Genomic DNA, 21,609 nt, shown 5'->3' on the forward strand with positions numbered 1-21,609 from the left:
AGGAATTTGCAGTAGCTCCTGAGATGCACTCAACATGTACACCTATGCTTCTGGTGGCTAGGTAGCTGGCACCTTTCCCTGGGCATGGTAAAGCCACAGGCTCTTTGCAAGCCCTTCATGGTTCTCTGAAGTTCCAACTTCAGGACTTCAAAGTGCTAAATCCCCTGTGATGTCAGGTTTACTGACTGGTGGGTGGCCTGCACATCAAATGTGGCCTGCAAGGCTAGATCTGAGAAGGATTTGGCCTGTGAAGTCATAAAGGTTCCCACTCCTAGTCTAAAATGTTGTCTATGGAGCACTGAAGAGTTCTGAACTGTTAAAATGAAGGATTTTTTTTTAGAATAAAAAACTAAATTTAAGTTTTTAAAGAATCCTATTTTGCTCTGCTTTAACAAAACAAAACACAGAGCTCTTCAGAACTCTGCACATAGCATTCTAGACAGCCTCACATTGTAAGCCCTATTGAAGACCTATATAGCTTACTGGAGGACTCCAGTAATGACCAGAAAGAAAGGCTAGTGTGATGCATTCAAGTTAAATTTTTTTTTTTTTAATGTAGAGGCAAGAATATACATCACTTGGCCACCTCTGAATTTCTTTAAAGTTAGAAAGACGGGAAAACCCATTCTTCCCATAAGGGATTATTATTTAGGAAAGTGAATCTTTTTTTACTTTCCCACCACCCCCGGACCTATTTGTCTACTATTTGGGAGACTTAATCCACACTACAGGGATTCTTGTGCCAGCAGATTTCATCCAGTTTGGATCAAAGGAAAGTTACTGTGTTTAGATTCCCTGTTATAGTGCATGAGGAATCAGAGTCTGTTTTATACAGAATAGGTCATGGGCTGAATTCAGATTGGAAAAAGAACACAGAGTGGCTCAGAAACAGGCCAGAATTGTGAATCTTGGGGCCCAAATGTTTTCATTTTTAACCAAAAGAGACAGTATCCTTTTACATTCTCTTTAAATGAAAGCTGAGGGAAAATAAAATATAGATCAAATGTTACATAATAGCACCTTCAGCTCTACAAAACAACACCCACTATTCACAGTGGCCTAATTTCTAATTAGGTAACCTCATGCCTCAGCACAGCACTAATTTATTCAACTAAATTGGTAGCTGTAGATTGTGGACCCTTTGGTCAGGGACCCTTGTTGTTGAGGCTGCAAGCCTAACCATATATATTTAGAAGCAAGTACTGTACCACTGAATTCAATGGAGCTTACTCCCAGCTAAGTGGGGTTAGAATTGCAGTCCTGGTCTTAGTCTTACAGGAAGGTATTCACATGCTGAATGGTAGCAATGGGGAGTGTAAACATATTTTTTTCCTGTCCACAAAATTTCCCCCCCTTTCTTATACCCTTGGTTTCTACATTGGGATTTACAATCATGGGGAAAAGAAAGGGCATCTTCTTTGAATTCTGTAGTTTTCTGAAGACATAAAAACAATCTCCTGTTCTTTAGCAGGACTCAAAATTGGATAAATACAACCTCAGATGGACAACAACACATGACGTTTAGGTCGAGTCACCGCCCAACTACGCTTCTGCTCCTGGTAAATTCCCCATTTCCTTTCCTTTCCTTCTTTTTGGGGGTGGGTGAGGAGGGACAATTTCCCTCTTCAAAAACCGACCCTTCCAGCGTTTGGAAGGGGAAACTATATGGACCTCCCCTTCTTAGCCGAGGAGGAGGAGGAAGTTTCCGTGCCACTCTATCCCCCGAGTCACCGCCTCTCTCTATGGTTCCTCCTCCTCCCCCCCCCCCGCTCCAGGTCCTCCGGCTTGTGCCTTACCCAGCGTGCACCGCGGCGGAAGAGAGTGACGACAATAACAAACAGCGGCGGCGAGGGCTGCGCGTAAAGCGAGCGGGGGGCCCTGCGAAGGAGCGCCCGGAATCCCCGGCTGTGTGGCTTCCCTTCCCCTCGCGCCACCTCCGCGTCTCTCTCCCTCCCTGTTCCTGTCAGGGAGCCCCGCCGCCGCCGCCTCCCCTCCCGCTCTTGTCCTCCGGGCGGCGGCGCCTGAGGTTGCCCTGTGGAGCCGCAGCGAAGGGGAGGAGGAGCTTCCGCGGCCGCCGGTCACCGGCGCGGGATGGTGCGCGGGGCCGCCCAGCTGTTGCTGCCGCTGGCGCCGCCGCTGCTGTTTGGCTCTCCTTCGGGTACGTCGCGAAAAGGGCGCGGTGGGGGAGCGAGGCGGCCGCGGCATTTGCTGCTGTCGCCGGGGCGACCAAGGCCCGCCTTCCTCCTCCTCCCTTCGGCAGGGGAGGGGCGAGGACCCTCTTTTCGTGGTGGGGGTGGGCGCACCCGCTTGAGAGGGCGGAGCCGCCGCCACCCCCCTCAGTCGGGGTGGGGTGGGGGGTTATCTCCGTCCGTGGGCTAAAGAACCTCGAGGTTTGGGGGCTGCCAGCTGGGGCTCTCCTCGTCTCCCTCCCCGCCTCTGGCCCGCGTAGCTCGGAAGGGGGACCGGCTCGTCCTGAAGTTAACTCCGAGGGGGGATGACTCAGCCCATCTGCGCTTCTCGCAACCCCGCCCACAGCACCTTGTTGCGAAAAAGGAGGCAGCGTGCTCCGAGGGGGTGGCTGGGGTGGTTTTGTTTTCTTCTTTCCTCACCCAGGACAGCAGGCTTATTACCTAAAGCCTTCATTCGCACGGATGTTAGAGAAGGATTTCTAGTTTTTTGGGGTTTTTTTGCTCCATCTCCTCCACACCCAACTTTCCCTCCCCCCCCTCCTTTTGCGCTGAAGGCCCTGTGTGAATGCCAAGTCACATTGGGTCGGAATGGTCTTCTAAGTTAGGTGGGCTTGGCCCAAATTCACTGTTTGTGTGGGTGGGTGTCACTGACTGGGTGATATTCACACAAACCAGGCAATTGCCTCTTTGTAGGCTTCACTTATGTTGTAGGTTTGAGCTTGTTGACAAAATACACATAAACATGCTGTTACAATATGAAAATGTTTGGGTCAATTAAATGGCTGTTTGTTAGATAAGCATAATAGAACATTGTATTTCATTGACACCATCATGTATTTCATTGACACTGGGTCAGGTTAAAGTAGAGTAAAGTAAAGTTATGCTGAACATGTTATGAAAAGTTGGTGTGGGGTAAATCACTGTAATCCTTTTTTTAACATGAATACTACAAAAAGTGTTTAATTTTTCTACTGTGAAGTGAAAGCTATTGGAACATCTGTCAGTGTGAGTAGCATTGCAACTGCTTTTATTTTTAACTTCGGACACTGGCTTCTAACTTCAGACGCTGGCTTTGCAAACTTTGCTTCTATTTCTTTGTGTCCTTAAGTTTTGAAGCTTTGAGGTGCATTGTAGGTCTTTGCCAAATGTAGAATGTGAAGAATAATAGCCTTCCCAATCAGCGTTAACAGCAAGCAGAGCAATCCAACACCCCCCTCCTCTTTATGCTGGGTGGGGGTTGCATTAGGTGGAGGTGTTCCTCTGCCCACCTCTTAGACCTTCTGCTGAGCAGGTGGCAAGCTGTCTGACTGCTGTTGCTCAGTGCTGTCAGGCCCAGTTGTTGTGTCCCCACTTTCCACTGTGTCCACTGAGAGTGGCAGGGCTTCCATTGTGGCAGTGGCTCCACTGTTCTGCAAAACTCCATTGGCAGGAGATGGGAGTTTGATTTGTACTCTTTAAATTTAGTTTTATGAATCTGTGAAGCATAGTGTGGTGTTCACATGAGTTCCAATGATTGGTGTTTCTTTTGTAAGACTGTGTTTAGTTGACAAAATATTTAAGTCATTGGCAGTGTGGACTTATTTTATTTATTTATTTAGAGAGCAATCATCTTTCTTCCTGTATATAGTATTAGATATTTATTTAAGTTTAAACCTACAGTAGGACTGGGCAATACCTGGTTTTGAGCACCATGATACATCCACCAGCTAAACATAGCAATATATTGATACATCATGATGTCTGAAATAAGGATGGAACTATGTAAAGGCAAATAGTCCTACAATGTACTTGGGAAATCAAGAATTAAATGTGAACTGTCATAAGAAAATTTCCCTGTCACAGTACTGTCTTAATGTAACATAGAACAGTACATAGCAGTTACATAACCAACTACTGCTGTAGTACTAGCAGTTAGTGAATCTTAGGTGTATTAATAGGGCAAGGGCTGCATTCAAGTATTTCTTGGATTTATTTATTTTTTAGGGGAAGGAACTTGCTTGTACCTATGTGCTTATAGTTTATTGATCAGACATTTTAGTCTAGCGCTTAGGTAGAAAGTATTTAATACGTTGGTATTAAAGTATTCCCATGATACAGGAACACACCAGACAATGATAAAGCCTGCATGAAATTATGGTTTCACAGTTGTGCCATGCTATAGACTCCATTGGCCTCATAGTTTACATTAACTGTACTGATAGAGGGGTATAGGTATTATAGATAAAGGTAAAGGGACCCCTGACCATTAGGTCCAGTCCTGACCGACTTTGGGCTTGCGGCGCTCATCTCGCTTTATAGGCCAAGGGAGCCGGCGTACAGCTTCTGGGTCATGTGGCCAGCATGAGTAAGCTGCTTCTGTCAAACCAGAGCAGCGCACGGAAACGCCGTTTACCTTCCCGCTGGAGCGGTACCTATTTATCTACTTGCACTTTGACGTGCTTTTGAACTGCCAGGTTGGCAGGAGATAGGTATCATAGTTAATTTGTGATGTACTTGTTTTTGAACAGCTCCAGGATATCATTATGAGAAGCTAATGCTCCATGTAAGGTGTTTTGTTCTATGTATTCTCTACTGGTTTGATTCTCATTAAGAATCTTCAAGGATACCCTAGGTGTGTCTCCTTTATGGGGGGTCTTGTTGAGCAACCCTACATATACTTTCCTGAGAGTAAATCCCAGCACAACACTGACTTCTAAGTAGATGTATAGGATTGCTCTACTGGTTTAATTTCAGTATGGATGGAGAGATGTTTTCATCCAACATGTATCTGTCTTGATCCATAACTGCTTTGGTGATTTTTAAAATAATGGTTATTATCTATGAAATTTCATGATGCTTACATTTTAAAGTTAAAATACGTTTACTGTTTGCAGTAGGAGAGTTTGGGATGACATGTAAATGAACTGTTAAAGAATTTAAACTCTGTTGGCATGGGGAAGGGAAGAAATTGTATCCATAAATCTTAAGAATCCATGCAAATGTGAATTGCTACTTGACAGAATGCCTTATTTGTATAGTGTGGGTTTGCCAACTTTTTTTGACCACCAGGTGCGTTTGAATTTTAAGAGTTCTGGGGACACTAGTCACCAAATAGCTGCTAGTAATGCAAAATGGCTGCATGGCATAACACTAAATTAGAGAAACAGTGACCCCCCAACAACCTTATGTTTAATATGGGAAGTCAGCTATGTCCTGCTGGTCCTTATTGTTGAGATTGTACAATATCAATTTTACACACACACTGATAGTGTTGTTTTCTAATAGAAATGGGAGCATTCCTCAGTACCAGGAAAAATATACAAGGTGGCCACACCATACTGGACATTTTGCCTCATAACTTTCTTTCTAGGAGGGCTAGATACTTACTTTACTTACTTTCTATAGTGAATTAGCATTCCAAACTCTCCTCACAACAGTTTTGCATGTAGGTTGTTGTCTGCAAAATGCAGGCAAAGATCACAGGTGATAATGTTGTGACTTGCTTGAGGTCAATGAATACATATTCATAGCCTAGTCACAATTTTGAATTTAGTTTCCCAGCTCCAGTCTTATGCATTCACCCACGTCCACCCTGTCTAACAACACTATTTTTTGGAATATATGCAGTTTTTTGTGTTCCACACAGCAAAGCAATATTCATAGCACATTTCATATTTTACTGTTGGGGGTAATGAAATTCCTGGGCTCCAGCTCTAAAAAATACTTTGGTTTTTCCAGTTTTCTTTGAGTTTTTCTTGCTTCTGTTTAGACACGCCCTTGGTAAGAATGGTACAGACACTGTCCTGGACCACACAACATAATAAGCGAAATGATAGCTTACTTACTGAAACTGCCCAAATGTGGGCTCTGAGAGAGGAGTATGCAGTTCCTTTTCTTCTCCTTTTTGCTGCTGTCCTGTGTTGAGCTAAGCCATGGTTTGTCATCAAACCAGGATTTGTGAGTTACACTCTCTCCTTGTTTACCACAAGCTGTAACCAATATTTTGTTTTTTTGTTTTTATTTCACTTATGAATCACTCCCATAAGGAATCCTTGGAGGACCTTACTGCTTATTTTCCTTCCTTGTAAAAAAATGTCTCTTCTAGCCATTTTGTCCTTTTACCTGTTTTCTACCTGTAAGAGTACCCTTGATCTTGCTTCTTGGCTAAGTTTGCTCAGAAGCACTTGAATAGTGTATAAAAAGCTCTGTGGACGTTCCAGGTACATAAAATTTAGCTGATTACCCCAATGTACATACTTGTGACACTCTGAAATAAAAGTGGCAAGTTAGAAGCTCTTTGAAGAAGCCATACTGACTTGTCTTTAACATGGATTATGCTTTTAGGTGTTTTAATGTCCTAGCTTTAATCATGCTTTCTTCTAATTACTTAGAACGTCACTTAGGCCTACTGGTCTGTAATTTGCTAGATTCCCATTAAATACTGGGATTAATTACACCGATAGCCTTCTAACCCTCTGATTCTGGTTTTAATAAGTTGGATTCTTTGTGAACTTTTGGCACTTTTCACATTTGAGTTTGTAAAGAAGTCTTGGCTCTGGCATAGACAAACTCTGCCCTCCAGATGTTTTGGGACTACAACTCCCATCATCCCTGACCTCTGGTCCTGTTAGATAGGGATGATGGGAGTTGTAGTCCCAAAACATCTGGAGGGCCAAGTTTGTCTATGCCTGTCTTGGATGAATGCTATCTTGCTCCAGTGATCTGTTAAACTTCTAATGTGACATTTAGCTTTATAATGAGATTGTTTAGCACCTTTATTTGGCATGGCTCTTTCTTCCCCAAAAGGAGTGGTTTGACTGTGGAACTCTCATCAGCATTTTTTACAATGAAAACTAGTGGAAACAACACATTTTGTTTTGCTGCAGTCTCCAATCTTCTTACAGTAGTTCTTTCACCCATTTGCTATCCAAGGTTCTTACTGCCTCTTTACTGGTTTCCTGCACTTAATATCTTAACTTAAGTGCTTGTGGTTGTGTTTTTTTAATACCCTTGTTCATCTTTTTTGCTTGCTTCAACTTGTATTTGCCACAGTAAGCAGTCTGGTTAATTTACCTCTTTTGAACAGTGCTTCCATTTTTCTAAAAAAGACTCGTTGCAGTTTACGGTGTTCTTGACATTTAACCACATAGTCTCTTGGATTTGTTCCTTTCCTATCCTTTCTATTTTATGTACTTATTTTATTGGATTTTTATTAAAGTGGTTTGAATAACCTCCAAGCTTTCTGGGACGATCTGGGCCTTCGTTTTACCCCCAACCAAATTACTTTAAACAAATCATCTCCCATTTAGAGGGCTGCCTCTTCTGAAATGAAGTATAACTGTGCTGGACTTGCTAGGCAGTTTTCTGCTCATGTGCGTGTTGAATATGATAAGAGTTGTAATTTCTTGGCAACACATCCTTGATCTGATTTAGGGCACTGCTCAGGATTCAGGCCCCATCTACACTATACATTTAAAACATACTACTTTAAATAGTCCCAAAGAATCTTGGGAAGAGTAGTTTGTTAAGGGTGCTGAGAGTTGCTAGGAGACCCCATTCGCTTCCCAAAGCTACACTTTCAGTAGTTTAACGCTGGATGCTTCTTCCCAGGGAACTCTGGGAACCGATGGAAATGAGTTGGGTGGAATGTGGTTGAAGGAGAGAGAAACTTGTTTGATTGGATACAACTCAAAGTCTCCAAGCAACGTTCATAATAAACCTGTAATCTGATTATGTTTGGATGTGCCCTGATTTTTTTGTTCATCTCAGTATCATCATCAGAACTTAAGGCCAGAATATATAGTATTTGTACTGCATTTCAAACGAAGCCTCTCAAAGTATATTGCACTTGTTTTTCTTCCCTCAGTGGGTCTGATAGGATGACAACTAAGGTTTCTGCTTTGTTCAGTTGTAAATAACAAAGCCTGGTCACTGGTGGTAATTTAGTCTCTCCTCCGGGCAACTAGACAGGGAAGCGTTTGTAAATTGCAGAAGAGTTGCTTTTTCTCCTTCTCCTTCTTAAAATCATAGAACTGTAGAGTTGGACCCCAAGGGCCATCTAGCCCCAACCCCTGCAATGCAGAAATCTTTTGTCCAATGTGGATCTCAAACCCATGGAGCTGAGATTAAGAGTTGCATGCTCTACTGACTGAGCTATCCCACTATACACCAAATTACTATCATAGATATGTGGTGGTATTCATGAGTCTGAGTTTTTTGTTTCAGCTTAGATGAAATTGTTATGTTCATGCCGTACAGAAATAATTTAAATGAGGTTTTTCAGAATTAATCAGTCTCACATTTCTTTTCTCTACAATCACCTAGTTTTCCCCACCTAATGTTTATTCTAAACCTTCTATGGCAATTTTGTTTTTTGTTCTGTTTAGTACAAAGTATACAATTGGCATGAAAAAAGTGCTTTAATAGTAGTTTTTGAAGTGCAGCATTGTCGTGAACATTTGAATAGTCATTGTTAACTTGCTTCCTGTTGCACAAATATTCACCCTTCATTCTCTCGCACCCCCCATTACTTTTTAGGTCTTTGATGCTCTGTGTTTAATAGAAACTTCATTCTCTTGCCAAAGTCAAATGAGGAAAATAGGTGGTTTTGCAACCCAGCTGTTAAAGACTGTGGAACCTCCATGCAGTGCCTGAAGGTAACTGTTTCATCCCAGAAAGCAAACATTTCAAGTTTAAACTCCTAACAAATTATTTGCTACAGGTTTTTTGTTTTTGTTTTTTTGAGAATTTGGTTCTAAGTGATTGGTGTCATCATAAACAAATTAAAGTTGCCGGGTTTTGCTCTTTTAATTAATATATTATAATGATTCCTCCTGACCATCCAGGCATTGAAGTAATTCTAGCAGTTATGTAAACAATTCCCTAAAGTCTTAAAAATATAGCCTATCTGGGTACAGAACCTTTGTTGCCAGTGATGGTTGGGGCTAGAGGTGAAAGTGAGTGAAGCAATAAATGTACAGATTACCTTTATACAGTAGGCTAGTAAAGCAGCCTGTTTCCTAGTTCCTTTGCAAAAAATCATGAAAAAGTATGTGTGAAAAATTTGGAATTCTCAGGATGTTATGGAGTGTCAGTCTCCTAGGGTACCACACACATGGGGTTGTATCTAGTGTTAGTCCTCCTCTAGAGAAGACTCATTGAAATGGGTGGATGAGACCAGCTTGGGTATGTTAATTTCAGTGGGTCTACTCTGAAATTATGTCACCTGCATGTCCCAGGAGGACATACAATTGGGATCTGAGTTAGTTCTTGTGTTTAGGATTTTTTTGGGGGGAGGGCATGTATGCAAGAGATGGTTGAAAGAGGCAGAATAGACTACTAATACAGTGATACCTTGTATCATGTTACCATAATACCTTGGTTACTAATAGCCATGGGGTGGTCACTGACACAGTCACAAAGCAAATCAACCCCTGCTAAAGGCTACCACACATACATATGCTGTCATGGAATGATTCTCTTATGTCCTTGGAACTGCTGCAGCATCAGTTCATAGCTACATGTTAGGATTTCCTACTATGAATGTGCCTCAAGTGTTGACACTGAAAACCTTTAAATTGAAAATAATTTTTATGTGTTATTATTAAGCTGATACTTGGGATTCTTTTCAGCTTTTAAATAATAATCACAGAGTTGAAGCTATAAACTTCCGGATCCTAAAGAAGTCACCATGAAGTTATATGTATTTCTGGTCAACACTGGAACCACCCTTACCTTTGACACAGAACTTGCCGTACAGAAGTAAGTAAATCCGTCTGGTCTTCTGTGAGGAGTTTGTTGCTGGACTGTTCTTAGCAAAGTCATCTCTTGATTCACAGTATATGTTTTGTTTGGGAGTGAGAGTTAAAGCAAAACTGCTTTTAGAATGAACCTGTAGTATTCCAGCTTTTCTGAGACATTTAGAGAATTTAATAAATGCTCTCTTATTAATGTGGTTTTTGTGCCATTACATGAACCTTGCCGGAGCTCACCCCCTTCGTCCTTGTTTGAGATCCTTCCTCCTTTGCCAGTCACTCTAAATTAAGAGAGCTTATGCTGGATATATGGCATGGTCACTGCAGCAGGGCCAACTTAAGTTGCCTGTTCTGTCCTTAAACAGTTGGGATGGTTTCTCTTATAAAATGCCATTAGTGATGGATTGACAAAGGGCAGTTACTCCTAGCCTCTATCATTGTCCTAGTGTAGGAAGTAACAGTTTAATAACTGAACTTTGGCATTATCTATATTAAGTCTTTAACATTTAGAGTACTCTGTAAATGTATAATTCTTAAGGATCTGTGGAAGATACTGAAACTTTCTTTTGTCATTTTAATCAGTGTGGCAGACCTTAAACAAGCTATCCAAACTAAATACAAGATTGCTATTCAACATCAAGTATTGGTTGTCAATGGAGGAGAGTGTATGGCAGCTGACAGGAAAGTCTGTAGTTATAGTGCTGGAACGGTAAATATTCACTTCTCTTTCCATTATTTCATTTTTTTAAAAAAAGTCTGGAAGGAGAAGAAAGTAATACTTATTATCTTAACACAGGATACAAACCCAATTTTTCTCTTCAACAAAGAAATGATCTTGTGTGAACGTCCTCCAGCTATTCCAAAAACAACATTTTCAGCAGAAAATGAGATGGAATTAAAAGTGGAAGAATCTCTTATGATGCCTGCAGTTTTTCACACGGTAGCTTCACGGACACAGCTTGCTGTGGTAAGCAATTTCAGACCCTTTAACAATTGGGCTGTGTTAAAGCATTGAGCACTCAGTAAACTCTCTCATATTGAAGCTAGCTGGACATGTTGCTGCTTTCATGGTACAAAGTTTTACTTTTGGTACTCTTCTGTTTCATTTTGTGGGGATGGAATAGTATCTTTTGGATTTTGACATACTGGATTAATCCAGGAGTCTGTAAACAAGTTTTGAAATGTCCTCTGTTTGTAGGAGGTTAGAAGTAATGATAAAGTAATGATAATGGTATGATATGACAGGGTGAACAGGTGTGGAATAAGGAAGGGATTGTGGCATGAAACAGAAATGTGTGATCCCATAGACTGTTTTAGAACTTTTAAGAATCTTGGTAAATGCCCAGAAAACATTGCATTTGCACCTACCTTTAGTTAGTACCATTTTCTCTTGAGTATTTTTCAAAATTACATTTTCTTTGAAGGGAAGACCACCAACATGTTTGCAATAAAAGTGGTATTTCTGATGCAAATGCACTTTATGCTGTTTATGGAAGTGCAAATAGATATGTGTGTTGCATGAAAACTACATGGGTTTTCATAACTTTCTGTAAAATGCTTTGAGGCTTTTTTTTAAAGTTGGCATATAAATCTTACAGAATAAATATGATTACAATTAGGTATTTTAGATGGTTTGTTAAGAACAGATTTCATTTTGCCTTGATTGGGTGGATAAATCCTTTGATACTGTGGGATCCAGTAAATTCCAAAAGTGCATCAAAAAGTGGTCAGCCAGATGTTTCAAAGAAGCTTAACAAGGAGCATGTGATGGACAATGGTGATTTGATAGCTCAGTTTCTGCAGAAGATTCCAGGTTGAATGTGTGGCACCTTCTGTTAAAAGATCAGCTAGCAGGAGGTTGGGAAAACTCTTTCTGAAATCCTGGGCAGCCTCTCCCAGTCAAAGTAACTACTGGGTTAGATGGACAAATAGTCTGGTGGAGCTTCCTATGCTCCTTCATAGCCATATCATGTTTCTCCCTAACAGCTAGTAATCAAAGGTATACAACCTCTGAACAAAGCAATTTGTCCTGCCTGCATTTATTTAACCCTAGCATTCATGATATTCTGTGACAATGAATTTCTGAAGGCGGGCGGGGGGCAAAAGTCTTTGCTCCCCCCCACCTGCCTTCAAAAGCTGTCCGGGAGCATTTTAAAATCGCCCCGGGACAGCGGAGGAATTCTCCGCTGTCCCGGGGCGATTTAAAAGCCCCCGGGAAGGCAGGCAGGGGGGACAAAGACTTTTGCCCCCCGCCAGCCTTCAGAAGAGGTCAGGGGACAGACTGTCCCCGGACCTGGTCTGAAGGCGGTTTCCATAGGAACGCATTAATTGATTTTTAATGCATTCCTATGGGAAACTGTGCTTCGCAAGACGAAAAACTCGCAAGACGAAAAGACTTGCGGAACGAATTAATTTCGTCTTGCGAGGCACCACTGTATATCTGACTAATACATCAACTGATGAATACATCAACATTGGTGGATCACCCCTTGGACAGAAGTGAATAGATTTTTGACAGATGCCTAAATTCCAATGTAATAGGTGCCTATCTGATGTTGGCTGGAAGTGCATTCCAAGGGACAGGTGCTTACCCAGAACTAACATCATAGCAGGAGTCAAACTTAGTTTATTGACCCTTATCCAGCTCACTTCAGCACCGCCACACCTGATTCACATGGTATGGAAAAATAGTACTGGGTGTTGTTGATGTACTGATGAGGGCCAATCAGAGAGGATCTTGGGAGTTTTACACAGCCTGGAAGTAGGTAGGAAGTGCTTATCGGCACCTAGCCAGGACCTGGGAATAAAAAAGCTGGAGCATAAGCTGGAGGAGATTTTTCTCTTGCTCTTGCTAGATGCTTTCTTGCATATTAACAAAACATGCAGTGCCTATGTGTTGGCTGGCTTTGGAAACTGCACAGCATATCACCTTGTTAGTTAAAAAAGGCAGACGAGTGATCTGCAGGGGGTGAGGCATTTGAGCCTGTGTTGTTCTGAGCCTTCCAGGACAACTACCCTCACTCAGATTCCTTTTGTAGGGCCTTCTGCTGCACATCTTGTCTTTGCACCAGTGAATCATTTTCCTCCTAAGGAATATCTAATAAATGTTTTTAGTGTTTCATATATCTTAACTTGAAAATGTTTTTTGCATCATGTTTTGCAACAAGTTGATATGTATGTCTGGAGCGCTAACACGTTAATGTTTATGTTGTTTTTGTACAGGAAATGTATGAGATTGCCAAGAAACTTTGTTCCTTCTGTGAAGGCCTAGTCCATGATGAACATCTTCAGCACCAAGGCTGGGCTGCCATAATGGCAAATTTGGAAGATTGCACATATTCTTACCAAAAGCTGCTTTTCAAGTTTGAAAATGCATATTCAAGTTACCTGCAGTCCATAGATGATATTAAGCTGAAACTTACACAGTAGGTTTGCCATTAGACTCCTCAATAAGAAGCTACCTCTGCATAGTCGCTTTACTGAAAACTAAGGTTTTACGGCGTTTTTTTACATTTACAGTAAATTAAATTTAATCCAGTTCCAGTGTCTTTGCACTAATTGAAATAATAAATAGCGCTAATGGTATTATTTATAGAGGTTTAATTTTGGAGTTAAGGCTATAACCCCAAACTTAAATCTCACTGAATTCCTACTTTTGAGTAGATATGTACTGGGATTGCACTGTAAAAAAAATGTAAGTTTTCCTAGCCTTTTTTTCTTCAACACTCCAATGCAAGACTGTGACTGGCTCATGGACACCCAGGGAGCTTCACAGTTGAGTAGTCCAACACTCGAACCATCACACTACACTGGCTCATCTGAAACCGTTTGCTGAATAGTGTTGCACATGCATGCGTAAAAGTTTTAGCTCTAGTAAAAAATAATCCTATTCAAGAATTCAGGAATTGAATCCATGGAGTACCCCACAGGGTTGTATGTGCCAGCCCTGCCCCTTCCCTGCTGCCCTTTCTGAAAGGGGCTTGTAAGCACATTCAGCTGACCCCAGTTACAGAGGGTTCTCAGTCACATGGGAAACTGTACCCACATTCAGCTGGAGGCAGTTACAGTTCCCCGTCAGACTTTCCTTCATAATGTTGGATGGTTGAGTGGAGAGAGCAGGGTCACTGCAACCCCTCCATGGATACAATTAATGAACATCCGAATAAGGCTCAAGTCATAGTCCAATTCAGAATAGGTTTGAATATTTCATTTTATAAGGAAGCATTTCTTAATTGGAAAAAGTTGAAGACTTGAGTATTAAATTGTATTGAATACACCTTTGAGAGCATATTTTTAAATTATGTTTGTCACTGTACCTCAGTTTCTTTGTATTTAATAGATTTTTGTGTGTGTTCTTTTCTCAAGCTTAGGGGCTGCTGTTTCAATAATGGCCAAGATCCCACTCTTGGAAAGCTTAACCAGACACAGTTACCGCGAATGTTTAGAACGACTAGATTCTTCTGCTGAACGTGGTGGGACGGAAAGTGAAGACACTGAGAATGAGAAGTCAGCTGAAGTGGCACTTTCTCCTGACATGCTTAAAATGAACAAACAATCGCTGTTAGCATCATTTTGCAAATCTGTAGAGCACGCAATCCCAGATGGCACATCCTCCGAAAAAGTGGATGAAAACATCCAAGCCAGTCAAAATCCTTCTGTTCAGGACAGTGATGCTTCAGTGGAACTTAAGGAGACTGATCTGCCTTCTTTCAATGTCTCACTTTTAGACTGGATAAATGTTCAAGATAGACCTAATGATGTTGAATCCTTGGTCAGAAAATGTTTTGATTCCATGAGCAGAGTAAGTTAACGCTTCAAATAATGCCATTGGGTTCTCTTCTAATATTTTTGCGTTCTGGCTTTCCAGCTTGCTACAAGTTTAAGCATTCTTCATAGGAATACGGTGAAATGTTCTTACCAGGAGTTATGAATCAGATTTTAATAATAGTTGTACAATCCTCTTTCTTACTCCTACATTGCATGATGATCTTGCTGTGGTTTGTGGTTGTGGTTTGAGCGAGGTTCCCACTGTTCATGAACGATATTGTTTTCACTCTAATATGGTCACTCCCTATGGGAATAGTAATGAACAAATATCCTTTCCCTTGTATCAGCAGCCAGTCATCTTCTGAGAGGCTAGGTGTGGCCACTTGCTGCTATTGTCATTAGAAAATGGAAATGAGCCTTGGGTCCACTTCAAAATTGACTAAGTTGTCACAATATGCCCATCATGTTAACTCTGAAATATATTTTAAGACTCTTTTATGGGAAAATAGGCTCTCCTATTGTTAGCATTTCTTTTTTTAAAAAAAGTAGCATGGGGTCAGAATAGAAACTTGTGGGATACCTTAGGCATATTAAGCAAGTGTCCCCAGGACTACCTTCTGAAACCTTCCATCTAGGAACGACTGGAGTCGCTGCAAAATGGTCCCATTCCATCTAGCAGTCCATAAGCACTTTGTAGGTGATGGTATCTGAAACTTCTAAGAGGTCTGCTAGAACCAACAGGGATGGTACTCTCTCTATTTAGTTCCCAGCAAAGATCATCCACCAAGGTGACCAGAGTAGTCTTCTTCCTGAAACCAGATTGAAATGGAATTGTTTCAGAGGGAGCCCACTTCACCTTGGACAAGTCCCAAATCTCTCATAATTTGCCCAATTCAGTTCAGATTCATCTGAACAATGCATATACCTGATGGATACATGGCACATGGGCTTGAAAGCTTTAGAGGCCTGATTTAAGAAAAAAGACCAAAAGAAGCATATTTTGGAGACTTTTTTTGTTCAAATGAAACAAGCTGCAATCCTGTGCACACTTTCTTGGGAGTAAGCTCCAGTGAGCATAGTGAGACTTGCTTCCAAGTAAACATGCATTTGGAATGTGTTGTTAATCAGAAGGTTTAAGGAACTAATTAGAGATGACATTTTCATCTGCAGTTTAAAATCTTTCAAGCTTTTGGTTTCTAAAGTTACATATGTGAAATTATCTTTCCATGATCCATTGATAGTATTTTTTGCACTAAAAGTGGTTATTCATGCCAACTGCCTTTTTGTTTTTCAGCTCGATCCAAGGATTATTCAGCCCTTTTTGGCAGACTGTCGACAAACAATTGCCAAATTAGATAATCAGAACATGAAAGCCATTAAGGGACTTGAGGACAGGCTTTATGCATTGGACCAGATGATAGCTAGCTGTAGCAGACTGGTAAATGAACAAAAAGAACTTGCTCAGGTAATGACTCTTTCAGTTTTTATGTGAGTAGCAGGTGGATGATACTGTTTCCCAAGGCTACTGTATCCCCCCCCCCCCAATAATGTCACTATTTTTAAAGTATCACAATTTTATAATTTAGTGTTAAGCCCTAGATTAGTGCAACCCAGGCTAGGAAATGTGCTGTATTTTATCAGAACATGCATTTGAAAGATAGCCTTCTGATGGAAGACACAGCTGTCTTTTGAAAGGTGATGAAGAGGGTGGAGCAGAGCTGGCTGTGCCTTTAGGCAAACTGAGGTGGCTGCCTCAGGTGGCAGAAGCCCCCAAGGCAGAGCCCCATAGCTGCCCTGCCACATCTGTGCTGATGCAGTGGTACCTCTGAATACACACATCTCGGGTTGCATATCCTTCAGGATGCGAACGTGGCAAACCCGGAAGTATTTTTCCAGATTTTGCCGCACGTGCATGTGTAGAAGCGGTCCCTCCGGTTGTGGAAACCTTAGGATCTGACCTGAGCTTTGGAACGGATCCCGTCCACAACCAGAGGTACCACTGTATTGGCTAAAATAACATGAGATCTTGGGAGTGTGCAAGATCTCACGTGATTTCAGTGAGATCTCCCCCAAAATATGCGTCAGTGTCAGGGCTGGCAGAGAAGTGGCAGTGAGAGAAACTAGGCAGGTAAAGGTGGTACTTCTTGTTTCACCTTAAGCAGCAAAATGGGTCTCGGTTGCTCGGGTGGAGGCAGAGCAACTCCAAGCACTCATGAATGAGACAGATTTTGTAGGCCAGTTCCAGTCTTTACTCAGGCCTGCTTGGGGACCAAACCAGCTCCAGTCACATGAGAGAGAAACCGGGGAGGGGATGGGTTACACTCTTGATTTTGTTAGATCTCTTGATGGGCTCTGATACCACTGGATCATCACTATGGCTTTAGGAGTAGGGAGTGCTGTTTGCAGAAGGTAGCATTGGGTGATGCCTTTCAGTCCCCTGGGAGTTCCATGGTGCTATTCAGTAAAAGGAGCCAGTGGAATCAAGTGCCATTAGGAAGTATTATAGCACAGCTCTATTTCTCCGTAACATCTGAATCAAGAGGTGCTGTGGAAGTCCTGAAACAGTTCCTGGATTGAGGGACAGCAAACTGAAATGAAACACCAGCAAAGATAGAGGCCCTGTGTGTGAGTGGATACTGGATCTGAAAACTGGTCCGTTGCCTCTTCTGGTTGGGGTTGCACTTCCTCTGAATGAAGAGGTGCATAACGTGGGGGGTTGATCCGTGATCCAGCATTGCCAGTGGAAGCACAAGCATCTGGAAATGCCTTTTACCAGTTTCAGCTAATAACGCCAGCTGCAGCCATTTCTGGACAAGGGTAGTTTGGTGACAGTGGTACACACAATAGTACTATTAGATCTATAGTCCACTTTAAATGGGGCTGTCGTTAAATTTCATCTAGAGTTGCTGCTAGTACAAAAAGACTGTTGCATGGTAGCTTTTCGAGGCAACATATAAAGCTTCTGTTGAAAGTATTGCTCTGGCTGCTGATTTGCTACTGAGCTACATTCAAGTTCTTACTACTGGTGTAAAAAGCCTATACAGTTCTGGACAAGGGTATATGAGAAGTCACCTCTTCCTCCTGTATCCTAGTCACTGAGATTTGTGGATAAAGATCTGTTGATGGTACCATGTGCCCCTGCTGTAAAGCATGCTGTGGCGCCAGTTCCCTGCATTTCTCTTTCTTGGAAGTGAAGCAGGCTCCAGCACTGTTGCCATTATTTATTTTGTTTATTTTGTGTCCTTCACCCTAATTTCCCAGGGCAGGTTACAATATTATAGCACAATTGGGATTTGAGTTTCTCACTCCCCTAACCCCCACCTCTGTTGCTCCTGCAGCAACTGCAATTAATTGCTTGCTTTAAGCTACCTGATTTTACTCTTCGATAAACATTTCTCTGTCACAGTGACCCTGAGCCACATAGGTTTATTGTGAGAGGAGGGTGTGTTGAAGCTGCTGCCTCAAAGCAGAGAGAACGATTGGCTGTGAACTGGATTGGATCCTGTTTGTGGAACTGGGATCCATTAATAATGCTGACAATATTATTTTAATTTTCCACATAGCTGTGTGAATTGTGCATGACATAGAGTGAAAACAAAAATAAATTCTTGATTTTATAAATAAATTCATTCATTAGATTTTCATCAATATGGTCAGTAGGTGGCATTGTATAATAAGGCTACTTCTGCTCAACTCCTAAATCAAATGTAAAGCTATAGAGATGTTTGTGCTACTTACTTTCATTTGTGACTTTCATTTGGTTGTGTTTATTTCAATAATGCATATATCACATCTTTTATCCGAAAATGCCTTTCAGGTGGCATACATAAAAATTAAATGCAATATTTAAATAAACTTAAGTGAAACAAAAATATAGGAAAATTGAGAGGAATAAACTATTCAGCCAGTTAAAAGTACAGCAATTTAAAATCCCTGGGCAAATAAAAAGGTTGAAGCCTGTCGCTAGAAAGAATACAGTGTTGATTGTTTGCTTTTCTTTAAAATCTTTGTATTATGAATATAAAAAGCTATATTTTATTCAAAATCCAGCCATTTCTATATGTAGAATACAATGCCTTTTCCCATAATTATGTAGAGACATCTGAAGTTCTGAAGAATTCAAACAATCAGCTGGTTATGTGCTAGCAATCCTGCCATTGACAGCTGTGTCCACAGTTGACACGCTCTATGTGTAGCTTTCAACAGCCACTATTTGTGTTAATTGAAATCCCTATGTGGGACATAATTCTTGAAGACAAATATTCAGCTTCACCTCATTAATATAAAATGATTTCATATGTAGTTCCACATGTTTACTAGCTGTCCAATGTATTTTTTCAGTGGCGACTCCCAATTGATGGTGCAATGTTTTCCTTAAACATTTCATTATTCCCCGCTTCACTACCTTTTGGCACTAAAAGAAGACAATCATATTTTCCTTAGTTTTTAATGGGCAGTCTTATTCTTGTTGCTTTTATTGTTCTGTGGTTTAAATTTTTATTGTTGGCTACCTTGGAAGCTAACCATGGATTATTATGTTTTTTAAAAAAGCTACTTCATGTAAATAAGATGCAGAATTTTTGTAGTTTGCAATTTCATTATATAGCTGTGTCTACAATCCTGTACGTGCTTACCTGTGACTATCATTGAACTCAATGGGGCTTATTTCTGAGTAGGCATAAGATTGCCCTGTAGCAGAAGTAAAAACATAATTGAAACTCTTTTAGTAATAATTCACTAAAATGGAGCAAGGTCCTTGAAACAGTAGGAAAAATATGTTTTAAAATTAGCAGTTTGCGTGACAGAACAGTATGGGTTGTTAGTCTTGTTGACAGATGTTCTATTTTAATGTCATGCAGTTATATAAGTAGGTTTTAACAAATGAGGTTTTTTACTCTAGGCCAGTAATTAAGTTATGGTTTGCAAAAGATGTGCCCATTTTGCATGGAGTACTAAATGATCTGAATAGTGTTCTTGTCCTTGGTTTGTGTATATGAAGCTGGTACAGAACATTTGACAAGATAATAAATAAATATGTATTAATTTCCATTTTTATACCACCCACCATCATTTCAGTGTCACAGCTTGGGTTACAAATGAAACATCAAGCTCATAGAAATAGAGAATTGTAGAGTTGGAAGGGACCCAAGGGTCATCTAGTTCAACCCCCTGCAATGCAGGAATCTCAACTAAAGCATCCATGACTGATGGCCATCCAACCTCTGCTTAAAAACCTCCAAGGAAAGAGAGTCCACCACCTTCCGAGGGAATCTGTTCCACTGTCAAACAGCTTTTACCAGCAGAAAGTTTAGTCAGAATCTCCTTTCTTGTAACTTGAAGCCATTGGTTCGAGTCCTACCTTGTCTATTGAATTGTGTTTCTTTATAAAACTGCACAATGTCTTGTTTTAAATGTGACAGCTCAAATAACTAACACTGTTTAGCTTGGTTTTGGGATATGCATGGATCTGGGCTATCAGGGAGCATTAAGATGTATTATAATTGAGTGATTATGTGCTGTGAAGACCAGGCATCATCGTCATCGTCATCATCATCATCATAATTTATACCCCGCCCATCTAGCTGGGTTTCCCCAGCCACTTTGGGCGGCTTCCAACAAAATATTAAAATATAATAGTCTATTAAAGATTAAAAGCTTCCCTAAACAGGGCTGCCTTCAGATGTCTTCTAAAAAGGCAGTGTTTTTGTCCTGCTTTTGTTTTCATATCTTGCCACAACAATGAGTTTTAAACCTGTTTTCTTATAGGGATTTTTGGCTAATCAGAAGAGAGCAGAGAACTTGAAAGATCCTTCTGTATTACCTGATTTGTGCTTGAGTCATGCAAATCAATTGATGATTATGTTAACTAACCACCGGAAACTTTTAGATATTAAACAGAAATGTACTACTGCCAAACAAGAACTTGCAAATAATCTACAAGTCCGGCTGAAGTAAGTGATGCTGCTTCAGTGCTATATGCTCCTCAACCATGTTTTGTTTTGTTTTGTTTCCTTTTTATTGTCACGAGCCTGTCATGCATGCAACACTTCTAAAATTATGTTTTTATGCAGGGATGGGAAACCTCCACTTCGTAATGGTCAGTAACTAAATGGCCTGCTGTGTCAAGCATAAAGATCTGTTATCACCAATCTAAGTACTAGGTGCTAAGATTGGAGATATCTGTAAAGTTCGCTCATCTCTTTTTGGGTGGGGTGGGGGCTTGCTTTTAGTCTTGTGCAAGAAAGATATTTAGTTCATATCCGACAGTCAAACCTGAATTTAGATTTAATTTTGTTAATGTGACTTATTGGGACAGTTCTGGGATCTTGAACTTGGTACACGCATAAATCAACTGTATGAGAATCTAATGTTTTTGTATTTTTACCATGCCATTGAAGCTTGACCAATATGCCGTATAAGCAAATATAGGTAGATTTGTAGAACTGGTTTTTGGCATTCTGTATTATATTCTGGTTTTTGGCAGAAAATGAACAGAGAACTTCTCTTTTGTTTACAAATGAGCAAACTGATACAATTCTGGAAACAGAAGTTCTGGTAGAAGCATCCAGTGGAGAAATTTTATTGCTGTTAACAATTCAGTATGCTACAGTGAAACTTTGTATTCCATAGGTGGTGCTGCTTTGTAATGCTTCATGCTGACCAGGATGGAGAGAAACTTCAAGCGTTGCTTCGTCTTGTAACAGAGCTGCTAGAAAGAGTGAAGATTGTAGAGAAGCTTAGTAATGTCCCTCAGATGTATTGCTTGGCTGTTGTTGAAGTTGTAAGGAGAAAGATGTTTGTAAAACACTACAGGGAGGTAAGCAACTTGAGTACAAAACCTAGATCTCAGATTGAAGACTTGAGGAGGGAACATGACTGTGTGTGTATGTATGTTTAATATAAATATGTATTTTTTCTTA

At 40.8% G+C, this 21,609-nt stretch overlaps 1 protein-coding gene across 4 annotated transcripts in view; it reads left to right on the plus strand.

The window, feature by feature from the left end:
- The first annotated feature begins 1,741 nt into the window (after positions 1–1,741).
- The window catches only part of RB1CC1 (RB1 inducible coiled-coil 1), a 46,184-nt gene continuing 26,316 nt past the window's right edge, over positions 1,742–21,609 (plus strand). For 2 of the 4 annotated variants that reach the window (XM_083747524.1, XM_083747527.1), the window contains exons 1-10: positions 1,742–2,158; positions 8,706–8,824; positions 9,800–9,929; positions 10,505–10,631; positions 10,719–10,889; positions 13,145–13,347; positions 14,288–14,723; positions 15,984–16,154; positions 20,456–20,640; positions 21,320–21,506. In XM_083747524.1, the coding sequence (XP_083603650.1) occupies positions 9,859–9,929; positions 10,505–10,631; positions 10,719–10,889; positions 13,145–13,347; positions 14,288–14,723; positions 15,984–16,154; positions 20,456–20,640; positions 21,320–21,506 (1,551 nt within the window). In that variant the 5' untranslated portion in view covers positions 1,742–2,158; positions 8,706–8,824; positions 9,800–9,858. Of the gene's footprint in view, positions 2,159–2,343; positions 6,447–6,838; positions 8,825–9,799; positions 9,930–10,504; positions 10,632–10,718; positions 10,890–13,144; positions 13,348–14,287; positions 14,724–15,983; positions 16,155–20,455; positions 20,641–21,319; positions 21,507–21,609 lie in introns of those variants that run through there. The other 2 variants (XM_083747525.1, XM_083747526.1) reach the window with 2 other exon arrangements.

Source organism: Podarcis gaigeae (assembly GCF_964106915.1).
Source record: "Podarcis gaigeae genome assembly, chromosome: 7".
NCBI classification, from domain to species: domain Eukaryota; kingdom Metazoa; phylum Chordata; class Lepidosauria; order Squamata; family Lacertidae; genus Podarcis; species Podarcis gaigeae.